The sequence below is a fragment of the Sitodiplosis mosellana genome, unplaced genomic scaffold, assembly GCF_009176505.1.
Source record: "Sitodiplosis mosellana isolate CC-2019 unplaced genomic scaffold, AAFC_SMos_1.0 Smas_scaffold_6226, whole genome shotgun sequence".
Taxonomy (NCBI): Eukaryota; Metazoa; Arthropoda; class Insecta; order Diptera; family Cecidomyiidae; genus Sitodiplosis; species Sitodiplosis mosellana.
The window spans coordinates 9,135,322-9,150,586 of record NW_022601467.1 but is presented as its reverse complement, the minus strand read 5'-3'; the positions used below and the strand labels follow the sequence as shown (position 1 = coordinate 9,150,586).

At 36.6% G+C, this 15,265-nt stretch overlaps 3 protein-coding genes and 1 long non-coding RNA gene across 5 annotated transcripts; 2 read left to right on the top strand and 2 right to left on the bottom strand.

Moving 5' to 3' along the window:
• The first annotated feature begins 36 nt into the window (after positions 1–36).
• LOC129578948 (uncharacterized) lies at positions 37–1,826 on the top strand. Its single transcript, XR_008689154.1, has 4 exons — positions 37–416; positions 518–649; positions 741–911; positions 983–1,826. It is a non-coding gene; the product is annotated as an uncharacterized LOC129578948 (long non-coding RNA).
• A 4,995-nt stretch (positions 1,827–6,821) lies between these two features.
• Positions 6,822–10,252, bottom strand: LOC129578938 (uncharacterized). Its single transcript, XM_055468297.1, has 3 exons — positions 8,534–10,252; positions 7,707–8,426; positions 6,822–7,623 (listed from the first exon to the last, which is right to left on the bottom strand). Exons 2-3 carry the CDS (start codon positions 8,372–8,374, stop codon positions 6,888–6,890), a joined length of 1,404 nt encoding a protein of 467 aa, XP_055324272.1. The 5' UTR covers positions 8,375–8,426; positions 8,534–10,252; the 3' UTR covers positions 6,822–6,887.
• On the top strand, positions 8,954–10,390 carry LOC129578943 (CDK-activating kinase assembly factor MAT1). 2 transcript variants are annotated; one of them, XM_055468315.1, is made up of 5 exons: positions 8,954–9,001; positions 9,033–9,198; positions 9,278–9,408; positions 9,494–10,071; positions 10,143–10,390. In XM_055468315.1, exons 2-5 carry the CDS (start codon positions 9,075–9,077, stop codon positions 10,246–10,248), a joined length of 939 nt encoding a protein of 312 aa, XP_055324290.1. In that variant the 5' UTR covers positions 8,954–9,001; positions 9,033–9,074; the 3' UTR covers positions 10,249–10,390. The 2 variants fall into 2 exon arrangements, with proteins under 2 accessions (XP_055324290.1, XP_055324289.1); XM_055468314.1 differs by having other exon boundaries at positions 8,973–9,198.
• A 968-nt stretch (positions 10,391–11,358) lies between these two features.
• On the bottom strand, positions 11,359–13,705 carry LOC129578937 (maltase A1-like). The gene is made up of 7 exons (XM_055468296.1): positions 13,547–13,705; positions 13,211–13,471; positions 12,433–13,135; positions 12,251–12,358; positions 11,838–12,178; positions 11,620–11,760; positions 11,359–11,520 (listed from the first exon to the last, which is right to left on the bottom strand). The coding sequence occupies exons 1-7, from the start codon at positions 13,660–13,662 to the stop codon at positions 11,454–11,456; spliced, it is 1,737 nt and encodes a 578-aa protein (XP_055324271.1). The 5' UTR covers positions 13,663–13,705; the 3' UTR covers positions 11,359–11,453.
• Positions 13,706–15,265: the final 1,560 nt, after the last annotated feature.

Below are 15,265 nucleotides of genomic sequence, written 5' to 3'. Positions count from 1 at the left end.
AACAAAATGAAAATAATAAGACACTGAAAAAATGTGCATGGAAAATGTTGAATGTTAACCAACGAATAAAAGGTCAACAAATTGCATGTGTTGCCATATTCAAACATAAGTGGATGGTGTGCGTGAGTTTTGACAATTGAACGTCGCTACTCTCACATTCTGATTTATACAATGTGATGTGAATCGGCATATGTCAACACAAAACGCCGCGAATCACAATTCAATCAATCGTTTCGTTGTTTATTGTTTAAGTTTAATAAAAAAAACATACATAGAATATCATTATAGTAAAATGGATGATCAAGTGTGCCCAAAATGTAAAACCTCCAAATATCGAGACCCATCGCTAAAATTGATGGTTAAAGTTTGCGGTCACTCATTATGCGAAAGTTGCGTTGAATTACTCTTTGTTGAAGGTAAGTTGTTTGATATCAACTTGAATCAATTTTCGAATTCGGTAATTTTAATTGAATTTATATATTTATATTTTATTTATTTATATGATGTATCATTTTAGGTTCTGGATCATGTTCCGAATGCGATGTTCCGTTGCGTCGAAATAATTTCCGTGTTCAGATGTTTGAAAAATCCCATGGTCGAAAAAGAAGTGGACATTCGACGACGCATTCTAACGGACTACAACAAAAAAGTACGGAAATTTTCTCATATTTTAAGACCATCTGTTTATTATACAACATCTCTTATCGAACATCTCGAATTGTTTTTATTCTTCGGATCAGGAAGAAGATTTTGCAACGACTCGCGAGTACGACGATTACTTACAATTTATGCAACAACATCGATATCATCAACACAAACAAGCGCATCGAACAGTACAAGCGGGAAAATCGTGAAGTGATCAATAAGAATAAAACATTGGATGGTGAACTAAATGAACCCGGGCTTTCCACGTAAATTCAATTCCAGCCATTTTTTTTTCATTTGCATTTGGATGTGTATTAAACATAACCTATATTTACAGCCGGTACAGTGTTTCGGACGTTCAGTCGGATCAGGTGGTCGCACAGTCGGCCAATAATGCTCTTCTACGCTCTTGTGTGATCCCATCTCGAATTTGCTTCTCAAGTAGGGTCTCCATTCAGTCAAAAATACATCGATGCAATCGAAATTACACAGAAGCAATTTGTGAAATTCATTCAACCCAACATAACAATTTATGGGAATTTTTCGTCTGAATTTCTTTGCCAGCTGACTAACCACAACATTGAAGTGACTGGGAAGACATTAGACGAGGAGGACCGTTGTTACCATACAATTGGACTCCAAATTGAAGGAAATTCTTGCGAAACATGTGCCAATAATCTCTACTGTGATACCGAACTGCTTTAAGCTGATCAAGTGCAAATTCAATCCTAGGGATACCATCATTTAACTATTTATTTATTTAAAGTAAAAAAAAATAATCCTGAGCTGACTAAAGTTGTTTAATGCAACTTAACGTACTAAATTTATTTATTCGATTCGATTAATTTAACTCAATTTGTGATCTTTCTAATTATCTATTTGTTTATTTATTTATTCATTTAGCTACTGTTTCATTATTGAACTTCCTAAACCTAAATTTAATACTAAAAAAATTGGAAAAATTAAATTAAAGTAAAAGTAAAATTAAAATTCCAATTACAACTACAATTATGTAAAGAAAACTGATTTTATACAACTGTATTCTGAAGTCAGCTTATCAAAGTAGACTATAAAATCAATAAAATAATAAATACGTTCGCAATATGAACTATTTAAAAGGCCGCTTTAGTAGCGTTCATATGCCGCTTGAATCGCTACCATCGCCGCAAACAAATTCATTATGAATCTGACTTTTTTTAAAGGCTCCCCCTCCCCAGCCGGTCAAGGTCTGAAAACCGGTGGCCTGTTTACGTTAATAATTTGTGCATAGTATACAGATGGGCGGACTATTTGATTAAGATTAATTAATCTTTATCAAACACCTAAAATTCGCGATGATTAATACGACCACTTAATCACTTAATCGCTATTAATCATGATTAAGTGATTGTGCAATTGATTAATTAATCATCGATGATGATTAAGTTGTTGTCTTAATCACGATGTCACCGTGATTAACTGTGACAACTTAATCATTATTAAGTAAATAGTTAATCATGATTAAGTAAATTCTTAATCATGATTAAGATGTGATTAACGAAATGATTGTGGAAAATGGGAATCATTTTCAACATTTCTGCATTTATGGCGTCTAATGATTAATTAAATCTACACAATCATTTCGTTAATCACATCTTAATCATGATGACTATTTACTTAATCATGATTAAGTTGTCACAGTTAATCACGGTGACATCGTGATTAAGACAACAACTTAATCATCATCGATGATTAATTAATCAATTGCACAATCACTTAATCATGATTAATAGCGATTAAGTGATTAAGTGCCATCTTAATCATCCGAAAAATGATTGTGCAAGTGATTAAGTAATCGCAAAACGCCCACCTGTAGCATAGCATTTAAAAATTTGTGCATGCATTTGCAAGGCCCAAAAAAGTCGAAAAATGTGCAAATTTTGATTCTAATTTCTGTGGTGAATTTGCTGTAAATGCCATTTTCACCACTCGACGGGGCAGCATTTTTTCGCATGTTCGAATATGCAATTATTTTGTGCATAATTTGTGCATAATGAATATGCCTTCGGATTTGCGTTATGTGGTCAAATAATGCCAGACCAGATTTTCGCAAAATATGGGTGTGGTGAATATAAGTCAACTATGAAAAATATTGCTTTTACATGGCCCACACCGGTTCCAATATTTTGTGCGTAATTTGTGCATGCCATTTCAGGCGGTCTCTGAATTTGTGCACACCATCAGAGCCCAGTATCGACCGAAAATGTCTAGATAGAAGTTTTAAAAATGATGACATTTTTTTTGTTCTTCAAATTTGGACTTTGGGCGGCTTCTTCGCAAAATTGGGGCTTACACTAGATAGAATTGATTTTTAAAAGTGATGACCATTTTTTTGCTCTTCAAATTTTGATGTTGGGGCGGCATTTTGATTTTGGGTCGGCAATTTGCTTCGGGCAGGAAATTTCCTTTGCACGCCGCCGCCCACAACACATCGCTGGTCACCGTTTTCAATAAAGAAGATGAACAAAAAATGATTTCATGTTTATTGATTGGACCAACCGGCAATATTCAATTTTGGTCATCTATTGTATTTTAACCATACCAAGAAGAGAGTATAATCGAAGGACACGAATTCATTGAGCTCATCACTCTTTCATCGGTGGCCTATGTTCTAGTTACGACAACATGCAATTTAGTATTGCTTCAGTTGCAACAAAATAATGGCCAGTATCCGGACAACGGAAAATGCGGGGGCCAGGCGATGACAGCTTACGCGAAAATTTAACCATTTATTGACTTTTCTCTATTCTGTAATTTAGAGCTCATCGTTTTCTGGGGTGGAATTCTAAGTCATTCCACCAAAATCGTTCGGAATTATTTTTTTTCGTACATAAGCCATATTGGAGTGAAAGAGAGAGATTCCACTATTATTCAGCATTCCACCGGAATTATTCCGATAACTCAAGGAAGAGTGGAATGTGTGAGAAATAATTCCGGTGGAACGCTGAAAAATAGTGGAATCTCTCTCTTTCACTCCAATATGGTCTTATGTACGAAAAAAAATAATTCCGAATGATTTTGGTGGAATGACTTAGAATTCCAGCCCTGTATGCATTTCAGAAGTTCATCAAAATATGCGCGAAAATTTCAGAATCATCCGGTTGGTACATATATATCAGTGCTATCGGATAAGTTTATACAGCGTTGGTGTGTCGAATTGAATTTCAATGAGACATTCCTGTTTGAAGATCAGCAAATTATCCAGAAAATCAAGCAGGCATTCCATCTTCAAGCATGGCCATCGCGCGATATCAATGAAGTCGAAATGTTCACACTGGACATGCATCCAAACAAAGATGGTGAATTAATTTTACTTGTAGCCGCTAGAAATGTGGAACACACCACACAGATCCTATTCGCATTGGTCACTTTGATTAAGCATCCATCGCGTTTTGCTATCAAGAACTTTTGTTAAATGAAAACCAATGCATTTGAACCGGGCGACGCTAACGAGGGGAGTTTAAAGTACAAATTCATTTTGACTAATTCAACCGCATACGTTTATGGGGAGCGCACCATCTTTGAAGTGCTTTTGAGTGGTAATTCATCGCGTAAACTTAAAGTAAACGTTGAAAGAATGGAAAATGGGAATCTTTTTCAACATTTCTGCATTTATGGCGTCTAATGAACAATTAAATCTACACAATCATTTCGTTAATCACATCTATATCATGATTAAGAATTTACTTAATCATGATTAAGTTGTCACAGTTAATCACGGCGACATCGTGATTAAGACAACAACTTAATCATCATCGATGATTAATTAATCAATTGCACAATCACTTAATCATGATTAATAGCGATTAAGTGATTAAGTGGTCGTATTAATCATCGCGAATTTTGGGTGTTTGATAAAGATTAATTAATCTTAATCAGATAGTCCGCCCATCTGTACAGCACCGTGGCTAAACGCGCGCACAGAAGCGCCGGCGGTAGTGAGTTCGATTTTCGATCTCACGGAAATTGGGGTTCTGACGGTGTTTGTACATACGTTCTTACAACTCACGAATCGTACAACGGCTTAACGGCCAAAAACCAAACGCAAATCTACCAATGACATGAATGCTGTTCCAAACAACACAATTACTCCTGTGGATTTGGTTGTTGACGCAGAGCTAGAAGTAGAAGTGAATCGAAGTTTCAGCAGACAAATTTCATCTTCTTCGGGTTCAACCATCGCAGAGACGGAAATGGAAATGAAAATAAAAGACGAACTAATGAAAGTTGAAGTAAGATTTTAAAAAAAGACGATTAGATTTCACCGTCACCACAGCACAGTGGTTACAGGCGCACACCGGAGCGCCGTCGGTAGTGAGTTCGATTCTCGATCTCACGGAAATTGGGGTTCCGACGGTATTTGTACATACGTTCGAAAAAAATTCCCGAAGACAAAATTCCCGAAACGAAATTCCCCAAAAAAAAAATTCCCGAAGACAAAATTCCCCAGATAAAATTCCCAAAATAAAATTCCCGAAGACAAAATTCCCGAAGACCAACAAATGATGGCGCCGGGGCATAAACAACGGTACGGCTTCGCATCGCTGTCGCCAACTGGTGCTAGCACCTGTACACTCACACATTAATGTCAAATTCGTCAACACAAGAGTGAAAAAGTTTCCATCCAGTTGTTTATGCCCCGGCCGCCATCATTTGTTGGTCTACGGGAATTTTATTTTGGGAATTTAGTCTTCGGGAATTTTTTTTTGGGAATTTTGTTTCGGGAATTTTGTTTCGGGAATTTTTTTTTGGAATTTTTTTTCGGGCATTTCGTTTTGGGAATTTTGTCTTCGGGATTTTTTTTTGGGAATTTTGTGGATCGGGAATTTTTTTTCGGGAATTTTGTCCGGATACCCATGAATCGTACAACGGCTTAAGAGCACAAAATCAAAACCATGTAATTAAAAAAATAGTTTGAGTGTGTGTGAGTGAAAAAGATGACCAAGAAAGAATATTTTGAACAATCTTTGAAGTAAACCATAAATTAATCTAAGATACATTTTGTAAGTGGCCTAACCAATAATGGCCGTTTTTCTGCGATCTTTTCAATGACGATAAAAGGAACGTTATCCTTCTGTATATTGGTGTCTGGTAAATTATATTTCGCTGATAAATTAATTGTCTCCCATGTTTTGCCAATGTTCAAAAGCCACCACAATCGGTTTGACTGAACCGCTTTGACTGTCGAATAAAAACGATTCATTAGTACATTTACCATGTATTTTTTGTGCGTATTTTGCTTATGATCTGCCTTTTACCGTTTGTATGTATAAATTTCTCCGAATAGATTCATATGTAGCATTTCCGAGGGAGGCTTCTTTGCGCAGTTTAATCAGACGTTTGTAGTTGTCCAAGTGGCTTCGTGGTTGAGCGTGTTGAGTTTTCACATTAATACATTAATGTAATTTGTTCTGATTGTAACCCATGGTTTCTTGAATCGTCCCATTGGAATGGGATACGGGCCGGATCACGTGACACCGCATAATAAGTGGTTTTATTCGAGTTACATGCCAGTAGGTCAATTGAAACTTCCTATGAAATTATGAAGGCCTTCGTCGTACTCGTCGTAGCAATGGGTACAGGTCATGAGTCCACACAATTATCCATCCATCCATCCATCCATCCACTTGTTTGTCCGTCCATCCAACTGCGACCTCTTTTGGATGGATGGATGGATGGATGCAGTCGATGCATGGATGGATAATGATGGACGATGGATAGTGTTGAACCATGGATGGATGGATTCATTCGATGGATGGATGCACCATGGATGGAAAATGGATGTACTTTTACAAAGACAAAATGATATCTACAACATTTTAGGACATTTTTATGTCGAAATTTGAGAATATTACTTTTCCGCAAACTTTGTTTGTTAAGGAAAAGTATTGGTTTTACTACCCGAAATTTCATGACATCCATGGCGATGAAGCTACAACAACAATAACACGTATTTCCAATGTAAATATAAGACGAGCTCTACTGACACGACGCTTGTGGTGATAGTTGAAGATTTCAATCACATAAGCGTATGCATGGCCGATAAATGTTTTTCGTTGTAAATTCGTACTTCCCACCCAATTGGCTTATGGTTAGTTTACAACATTATCAAATGAATAAAGACCAACACATTCTTCTTTCTTTTCAAAATATCGGCTTAATTTCCGAACATTTGCTTTATTGATGGTTTAAATGGTATATAATCAAACATATGGAAATCTTCTTTTCCTTGTTGCTTGATTTGTCTCTCCACAACGTTCGCATTTACAGAAATCATCTCCGTCCATGTCCATGTACTTGTTGTAGTGAATTTCCAAGTACTTGTTGGATGCTTGTTGAATGGTTTTAGGTACATCAAATTTGGTCGATGTTTTACACCCTGTGATAAAAATTCTAAGTTTTTTCTGTCTCATGCTACTTTTAACTGTTTTTAATAACATTTCAAAGAATTCTTGGTCGATTCTTATACGCCTAACACCATATAAACCCAAATAATCCAGTTGCTTTCCCGACTCAATTATGTTTTTCAGACCAATGTTAGTTAAACCGAATGGCTTTCTAAGTTTGTTATATTGAAAGTTTAGCTCCAAGCGCGTGAGCAATGGTAATTCATTGACAAGTGTCACAAAGTTGGATTCTAGAATTTTTCCAATTGAAGCCAAGTGCAGAGCCTCAAGTTGTTTTATTCTTATGACCAGCTCGAATAATATCTGTAAGTAATCTGAGGCATAACCTTTCTCGCCCCAATATCTCAATTTTGGCTGTTCGTGTAGAGAAAAAGTCTGCGGATTGGAGACGAAATAAACTCGATCTCTTATCAAAGATAACGACTTCAAATTCGGTAATCTTATAAGTTCTGAAATTTCACGCGGGTCTTCGTATTGCACAGTAAGTTTTTCTATTTGATAATTTCCCCACAGGAAGCGACTGAAATAATCACTGTTGTCAAAATACGCATTTTTAGCATTTTTAGTTCTTTCATACTGGGAAATCGTATGGCCGTAATACAGTTACTTCCTTACCTAGTTTCTTGCAACCGAAAATCTGGACTGTATGTCAGCTTTTGAACGTTAGAACATTTTGACAATAAATTATATTTGCTACCATTAATAAATTGGCAAAATCTGATGGTCAAAACTGACAATTGTGCGAACAATGGCTTAGCCTTCTCACAATCGATGGTTGCATCGTAAATATGCAACTCACGCAAGTTTGGGCAATGCTCGATAATTGTGTTTAGGTTGATTTGTTTGTGAATATTCGGATTATGTTTATCGCATTGGGTACCCGTAAAATGGAGTGTTGAAATTAAATGTCCGAATTTAAAGAGTGTACGCCAAACAGCACCTTTATCATAACACATTTCTTCCTCCTGAATTCGGATCTCCTTGTGATGACGATGGAAAATCTCTGCGGTCAATGGACGAATTCGCCTGCAAACGTTTGCCATATTACCCAAACTAAACGCATCTAGATGCTCTAATACAATACGTAGACAGTCATTGTTCAATTTCATTAGCGATGGTTTTACAACCTCATACGTTTTGAATGTTACAGTTCCTTTTCGACATAAACGTTTACCAGATTCCGTAACCTCGATCACTTTGTATGCTATGGTTCTTTTTCGACATATACGTTTACCAGTTGATTCACAATGGCCAGACCCATTCATCTTGAAATTTTCTTTCATTCCAGCTATAACCAATGCAACTTCTCAGGATTATTCAGTATTTCCGTTTCAACTATGTGAAAAAATGATTAAAAAAATTGCATTTATAGCTATTTACCAGTATCTTTAATGCAAATAATATTTTTGTAAATTAAAAACAAACAATGCACCAAAACCTACCAATTCAAATCATTTGCAACGAAGTAAGTACTATTTTCAAATGGACACAAATGTCAAACACTTGAAGTATCGATGAATCCAAAACGCGTTTGTGTCAGTGTGGTGGTGGTAACACAACTTAGTTGGCAACACTTTTTATATCTTTTGAGGATAAAAGTGTACCGGAATCGATTTGTGCCCAATTCATTTAATGAAATGAATGATTGGTACAACAATTTTTTAAATGGGGAATTATGTGTTTCAAAAAAGAACGAAATTAAAACAATAAGCCACTGAAAAAATGTGTATGGAAAATGTTGAATGTTAAACAATGAATAAAAGGTCAACAAAGTGCATGTGTTGCCATATTCAAACATTAGTGGATGGTGTGCGTGAGTTTTGACAATTGAACGTCGCTACTCTCACATTCTGATTTATACAATGTGATGTGAATCGGCATATGTCAACACAAAACGCCGCGAATCACAATTCAATCAATCGTTTCGTTGTTTATTGTTTAAGTTTAATAAAAAAAATATACATAGAATATCATTATAGAAAAATGGATGATCAAGTGTGCCCAAAATGTAAAACCTCCAAATATCGAAACCCATCGCTAAAATTGATGGTTAACGTTTGCGGTCACTCATTATGCGAAAGTTGCGTTGAATTACTCTTTGTTAAAGGTAAGTTGTTTGATATCAACTTGAATCTATTTCTGAAGTCAGTAATTTTAATTTTAATTTATATGTTGCATCATTTTAGGTTCTGGATCATGCCCCGAATGCGATGTTCCGTTGCGTCGAAATAATTTCCGTGTTCAGATGTTTGAAAATCCCATGGTCGAAAAAGAAGTGGACATTCGACGACGTATTCTGAGGGACTACAACAAAAAAGTACGGAAATTTTCTCTTATTTTAAGCCCATCTGTTTATCATTCTATTATCAAACATCTCGAATTGTTTTTGTTCTTTGGTTCAGGAAGAAGATTTTGCAACGACTCGCGAGTACGATGATTACTTGGAAGAAATCGAAACGATTATTTACAATTTATGCAACAACATCGATATCATCAACACAAACAAGCGCATCGAACAGTACAAGCGGGAAAATCGTGAAGTAATCAATAAGAATAAAACGCGTTTGGGCCGTGAAGAATATGAATTAGAATTGGAATTGGAACGTGAAAAAGAGGAAGATGATCAGCGACGCATCGAACGGGAAACCATTGAAAATGAAGCCAAAAAGAAGAAATTGAAAGAAAAAGAGGCGCTAATCGATGAATTGATGTTCAGTTACGAGGATGCGTCCAGCATTGTCAAAGGTTATGCGGAAAATGTGGAAAAATTACGCGAAGAAGAAAAGACGTTACCGGTTATTAAGAAACAAAGCGAATTCTCGACCGGTGTGAAATTCGGTCAACAATCACATTTCTTACCTGTACCAAAAATCGAAGAAGGTCCCCTATTTTCGTATGAACAGCCAGTCATGGTCGTTGACGGTCCAATTGCGCCCGATATGATTGAGATTGAATGCAAAGGATACACACGCCATGTCAGGTAAAATGGATTTTACACCAGAAAATTGCAATAGATTCCATTAATTTTATTTTTCTCTTCGAAATTTACAGAGCCGAAGCGCCTCCCGAACGTGCTGGTGGCTTCAAATGCGCTTTGGCATGTCAACGCGCACTTCAAGAAGCAATGCAAGGCCTATTCCATTCGAGTAACTCATAAGAATACACAAACGTTTGCAACGATACTAAGCAGCTGACTCGACTGTTTGTTTGTTTTTCTGTTATGAAATAAGAGAATTTTGTGATAATACGAAAAAGGTTAAAATTACCCAATTTAAACGATTAAAACAATGCCAACTCTATTTATCGTAGTTTTATTGATTATTTATTGCTATTTATTGACTTGTTTGTCACACCTCCGTGGAAAAAAAAGCGCTACAACTGCCAATAATTATCTATCTGCCAGTGAGCATCATAGCGGAAAGTTTTAGCACATTTTCCACCAAAAGTGCAAGATCAAAATGTTGCTGCATTCGATTCAATCAATCATCATCCAAAAATAAATGAACAGATGACATGCGTGCAAAAAAAGGGTGGAGCAAAATCACAGCGATTGTGAGGCGTATACCATAATGTTAATTAGCTTGATAGTGTGCCTCTGCAAATGACATTTTGATAACAATAATGTTGGAAAATTACAACAACTGCACTCCACTTAGCGGGAGCTTGATCAACATTTCAAAGGAATGGCATTTTTTCTCTTGCTCCTGCTTTTGCTTGCGAATATGAAAAAGAATGCTAAAAACATAAACCTGTTGACAAGCGATAACGATCACTTGAACTATTGTTATCTGTGTGCGCGGATCTCAAGTGAGGCGCTTATTACCTAACCGCATTTTGGGCCAGCTGTCAAGTCGAACGAGAAATTATGTTATCAAAACAACGATTTATTGAGATATGTCAACGAATTTTACTATTATACCGATTTTGATACATTTCAAGGACGTCAAGCAGCAATTAATTAGTATTATTACACTCACGAAACGAAACAAGGTAATTAATTTAAAAAAAATAGTATAGATTCTAATCACTCTCTACATTCTCATTTTTCAACTTTTAACAGTAAAACATAAATTAATCTCAATTACATTTTTAAGTGGCCTTATCCTTATATAATGAAGGAGAAAGAATGAAGACCCCTTTCGACGTACGTATTCAATTCAACGAATAAAGATAAAAATGTAAATAAAGAGATCGATATGAAAATTCTTCATTGAAGACTCTTCAGAATGGAAGATACAATAAATTTAATTGAAAAAAAAAACTTCAATTGCACTGCAATATACTGAAAGTGTAGTAAATGTTATCTTTATTGAATTGACTCCGATTAGAATACTTCGGTAATTACGGTCAGCGTGTCTTCAATTAAAGTGTTGTAAGCACCAGCCCAATGTCATTGGGAACAGTCAGTCGAGTACCATTCACAATTTGTCTATTGAAATAGATTTCAAATCAAATTATTGAAATTTTTGTTTTTTTTTGTTCTATTTTTTTCTGCAATCCACCTAATGATGATAAAAAGAACTCTTACCCTTCTGTATATTGTGATTCAATTGATGCAACAACGACCTTCAGTGCTTCTGGCAAATTATATTTCGCTGATAAATTGATTGTCTCCCATGTTTTGCCAAAGTTCAAAGCCACTACAATCGGTTTGACTGAACCGCTTTGACTGTCGAATAAAAACGATTCATTAGTACATTTACCATGTATTTTTTGTGCATATTTTGCTTATGATCTGCCTTTTACCGTTTGTATGTATAAATTTCTCCGAACAGAGCCGATTCATATGAAGCATTTCCGAGGGAGGCTTCTTTGCGCAGTTTAATCAGACGTTTGTAGTTGTTCAAGTGGCTTCGCGGTTGAGCGCGTTGAGTTTTCACATTAACACATTTGTAGTTCGTGCTGATTGGAAGCCATGGTTTTTTGAACCAATTGAAGCCAGCATTTCTTGAATCGTCCCATTGGAATGGGGTACGGGCAGGATCACGTGACACCGCATAATAAGTGGTTTCATTCGAGTTACATGCCGGTGGATCAACTGAATCTTCCCATGAAATTATGACGTCAGTCATACCGATTTCTTCACCCTTTGTAAAACACGGAGAGAATCATTTGTTTGCGTCAAAATCAACTATTCGTTCACGATTTTTGAGTCTTACTTGATAAGTAATCGAGATGCCGGGCAGAGTTTTGAGTAGAATGTTGAATAAATCAACTCTTTGTTCACCAAGACGGCTTGCCAAACGTTTTTGGTCGTGATTTCCCAACTGTAATAATGAAAGACATTCATCATAATTGCCGTAGCAATGAAAGTGTTCTTCATCGTAAACTAGTTACTTACCACCCAATTGGCTTCCGAACCAGCCGGTACGCCACCTAAAAACTCTTCAATCAACCTCTTGAATTCGAATACATCGCTGGTTTTGTTAGTATTCCGCAGAAGATGGAAATTGAATGGAATTTGTGAGCCATTCAGTTTTCCGTCTCCATAATACCGCAAAATATAGGGCAATTCACTGTAGGCTTCGGTCATCAGAATAAGTTGATCGCCTCCATGTTGCTTACGATAATCTTCGAGGAGTTCTCGCCATTCATAGACTATGCCGTAGGTTTCGTTTTGATCGTACGTGTAAATGTGACTCAGGTAGCAAGGGTCATCTGGATCATTGCATTTACCACTGGGTGGTTCGTCTGGGATATTACCATTTTCATCGGGTGCTACTTCAAACAACGATGGAATTGTGTCCACACGAAAACCAGAAACACCTTTGTCCAGCCAATAAACCAAAACCTCCTTCATTTTTGCAACCACAGCTGGTTCACGGTAGTTCAAATCCGGCTGTTCAATAGTGAATTGATGCAAATAGTACTGTTTACGCTTCTCATTCCATTCCCATGCGCTGTAGCGGAAACTACTGAGCCAATTGCTTGGCGGTGATCGTTCACCAGTTGTTGCATTGACTTTTCCGGGATGCCAATAGAAGAAATTCTCATAGCCAGGCTCTTTGTTCACTGATTTGATGAACCATTCATGCTGATCGGATCTGATTTATTTTGGTAATAAATTTTTTGTTATTAAACACTTTAGAATTTGCATAAAAAGAAATAAAAGCTCTTACGTGTGATTTGGGACAAAGTCCAGAATAAGACGAATGCCAAGTCGTTTGCATTTTGCAGCAAGGGCTTCAAAATCTTTCATTGTTCCATATTCTGGTTGAATTTGTGTGAAATCCGAAATGTCGTATCCGAAATCTTTCATTGGACTCTTGTATATGGGTGATAGCCAGACTCCGTCAATTCCGATTTCTTTGAGGTATTCCAACTTTGATGTGATTCCTTTCAAATCACCGATGCCGTCATTATTATTGTCCTTAAACGATCTATTTTACAAAACCACACAATTAGCAAGCTCCGAAACGAAAAAAAATCCATCAAAATTCGGTCAATTTATTTACCTTGGATAAATTTGATAGAAATTGCCACCTTTGTACCATGTATCGGCATCTGATTGGCACAGAATCGATGCAGGCAAAATAGTTACTAAAACTAAGAAGACTATTTGTACGTTCATTTTGTCTGTTCGGCACCACTTAATGGTATCGATACAGTTGGATGAATTGCCCAGCAATTTATAGGAAGCTCAAGTGTCAAAAAATCATTAGATAAATAATTATTTAATTGAAAATATTCAATTAGTTGAAGAGCGCCGATTACCGGCACCCGATAACACTTTTTTTTCAAGTATTTCCTTTTTTCCTGTATACTTGTGTCACTACGTTCAACGTGTTGCCTTTTTTTCCTACCTCAATTTATTTGTATATAATTTTGTAGCGACCATGACGTCTTTCATTACTTTATCAATCATAGAAAGTTCGCACTTTACACATATATCCATCAATTTATTTCATGTGACCCATTTTTTTTATTCTTTATCTCTTTTTTTTTATAAGTGGTGTACGTTATATTTTGTTGGTCAGTTATGTGCTATTGTTATCAATAGTGCGTCAAACAAGAACAGATTTTTTTGATGCAAGATGATTATTTATTCTCTTAATTGAAGGCCAAAGTGATCAAATGTTTTTTTTTATTTATAGATAATTATCACAAATCGACAAACCATACATGAGAGAGAGAGAGAGAGAGAGAGAGATAGAGAGAGAGAGAGAGAGAGATAGAGGGGTTTATGTTGATATAATCATTGTGTTATGCGCGCGTGCGTTCACTTAATGCGACTCACTTTGATTTCTCCATCCATCGCCATGTGAGTGTAGTGTGTGTGCGTGTGTGTGTGTGTGTGTGTTATTTCCTCATTTGAGCCGGCAATAGCATTTTCAAAAAAGAGACGCCGCCAGAGCTTCCAATTAAATGTAATAAAAATTTCTAAAATATTACTATGCTGCATCTCCGAGCAAAAGGATGAATCTTTCAACCGCTTCTCCTTCCCTCTCTCTCTCTCTCTCTCTCTCTCTCTCTCTCTCTCTCTCTATCTGCATGTGTTTTTTTTATTGTATTGTAAATTTTTTGCCGTTCGCATTTTCTACTCAACTCAGTATCCTGCATATCTTCGGCGTCTTTTTTCCGTTTCGTTTGGTATCCATTGATGCACGGCATCGGTAGCAAACTAGCATTAGCTTCCCCCCGAGGCTTCGGTACACACAGGATACAAATCTGCAAGTGATCATAAAATGATTGGACATCAATGAGCACACATTGGTTCGACCTTTTGTCGAATGTGCTGTGTCCGGTGTGTGTGTGTTTGCTGTGTGCTCCGTGCCGATTAAAAACAATGAAAGAGAAACAGCAATAATGAAAGCAGAAGGATAGTGGTCATATGAGCACCAGCACCACATTCGAATATGGATCTTTTTTCGTTAGTTCGTTCATACGGTGAAATGTTAAGATAGCCAACAAAAAGGCGAGCTTCTTTGGCGAACGCCGGTGATGTAAAAACCGAAAAGGAAAAGAAAAAAAGGAGAACAAAACGAACGGCCGAAGAATATCGAAATATTTAAGCGAAAATGATGGAAGAACGTGATTTTGCTAAACGGGCAACCAGAACCGGGGAGACAGAGCCAGAGAGAAATCAAAGAGGAAAGGAAATAAAATAATAACACGGTGCTGATCAAACGATGAATGCCGCTAATATAAGCTTTGCCATCGTATTGACATGATGC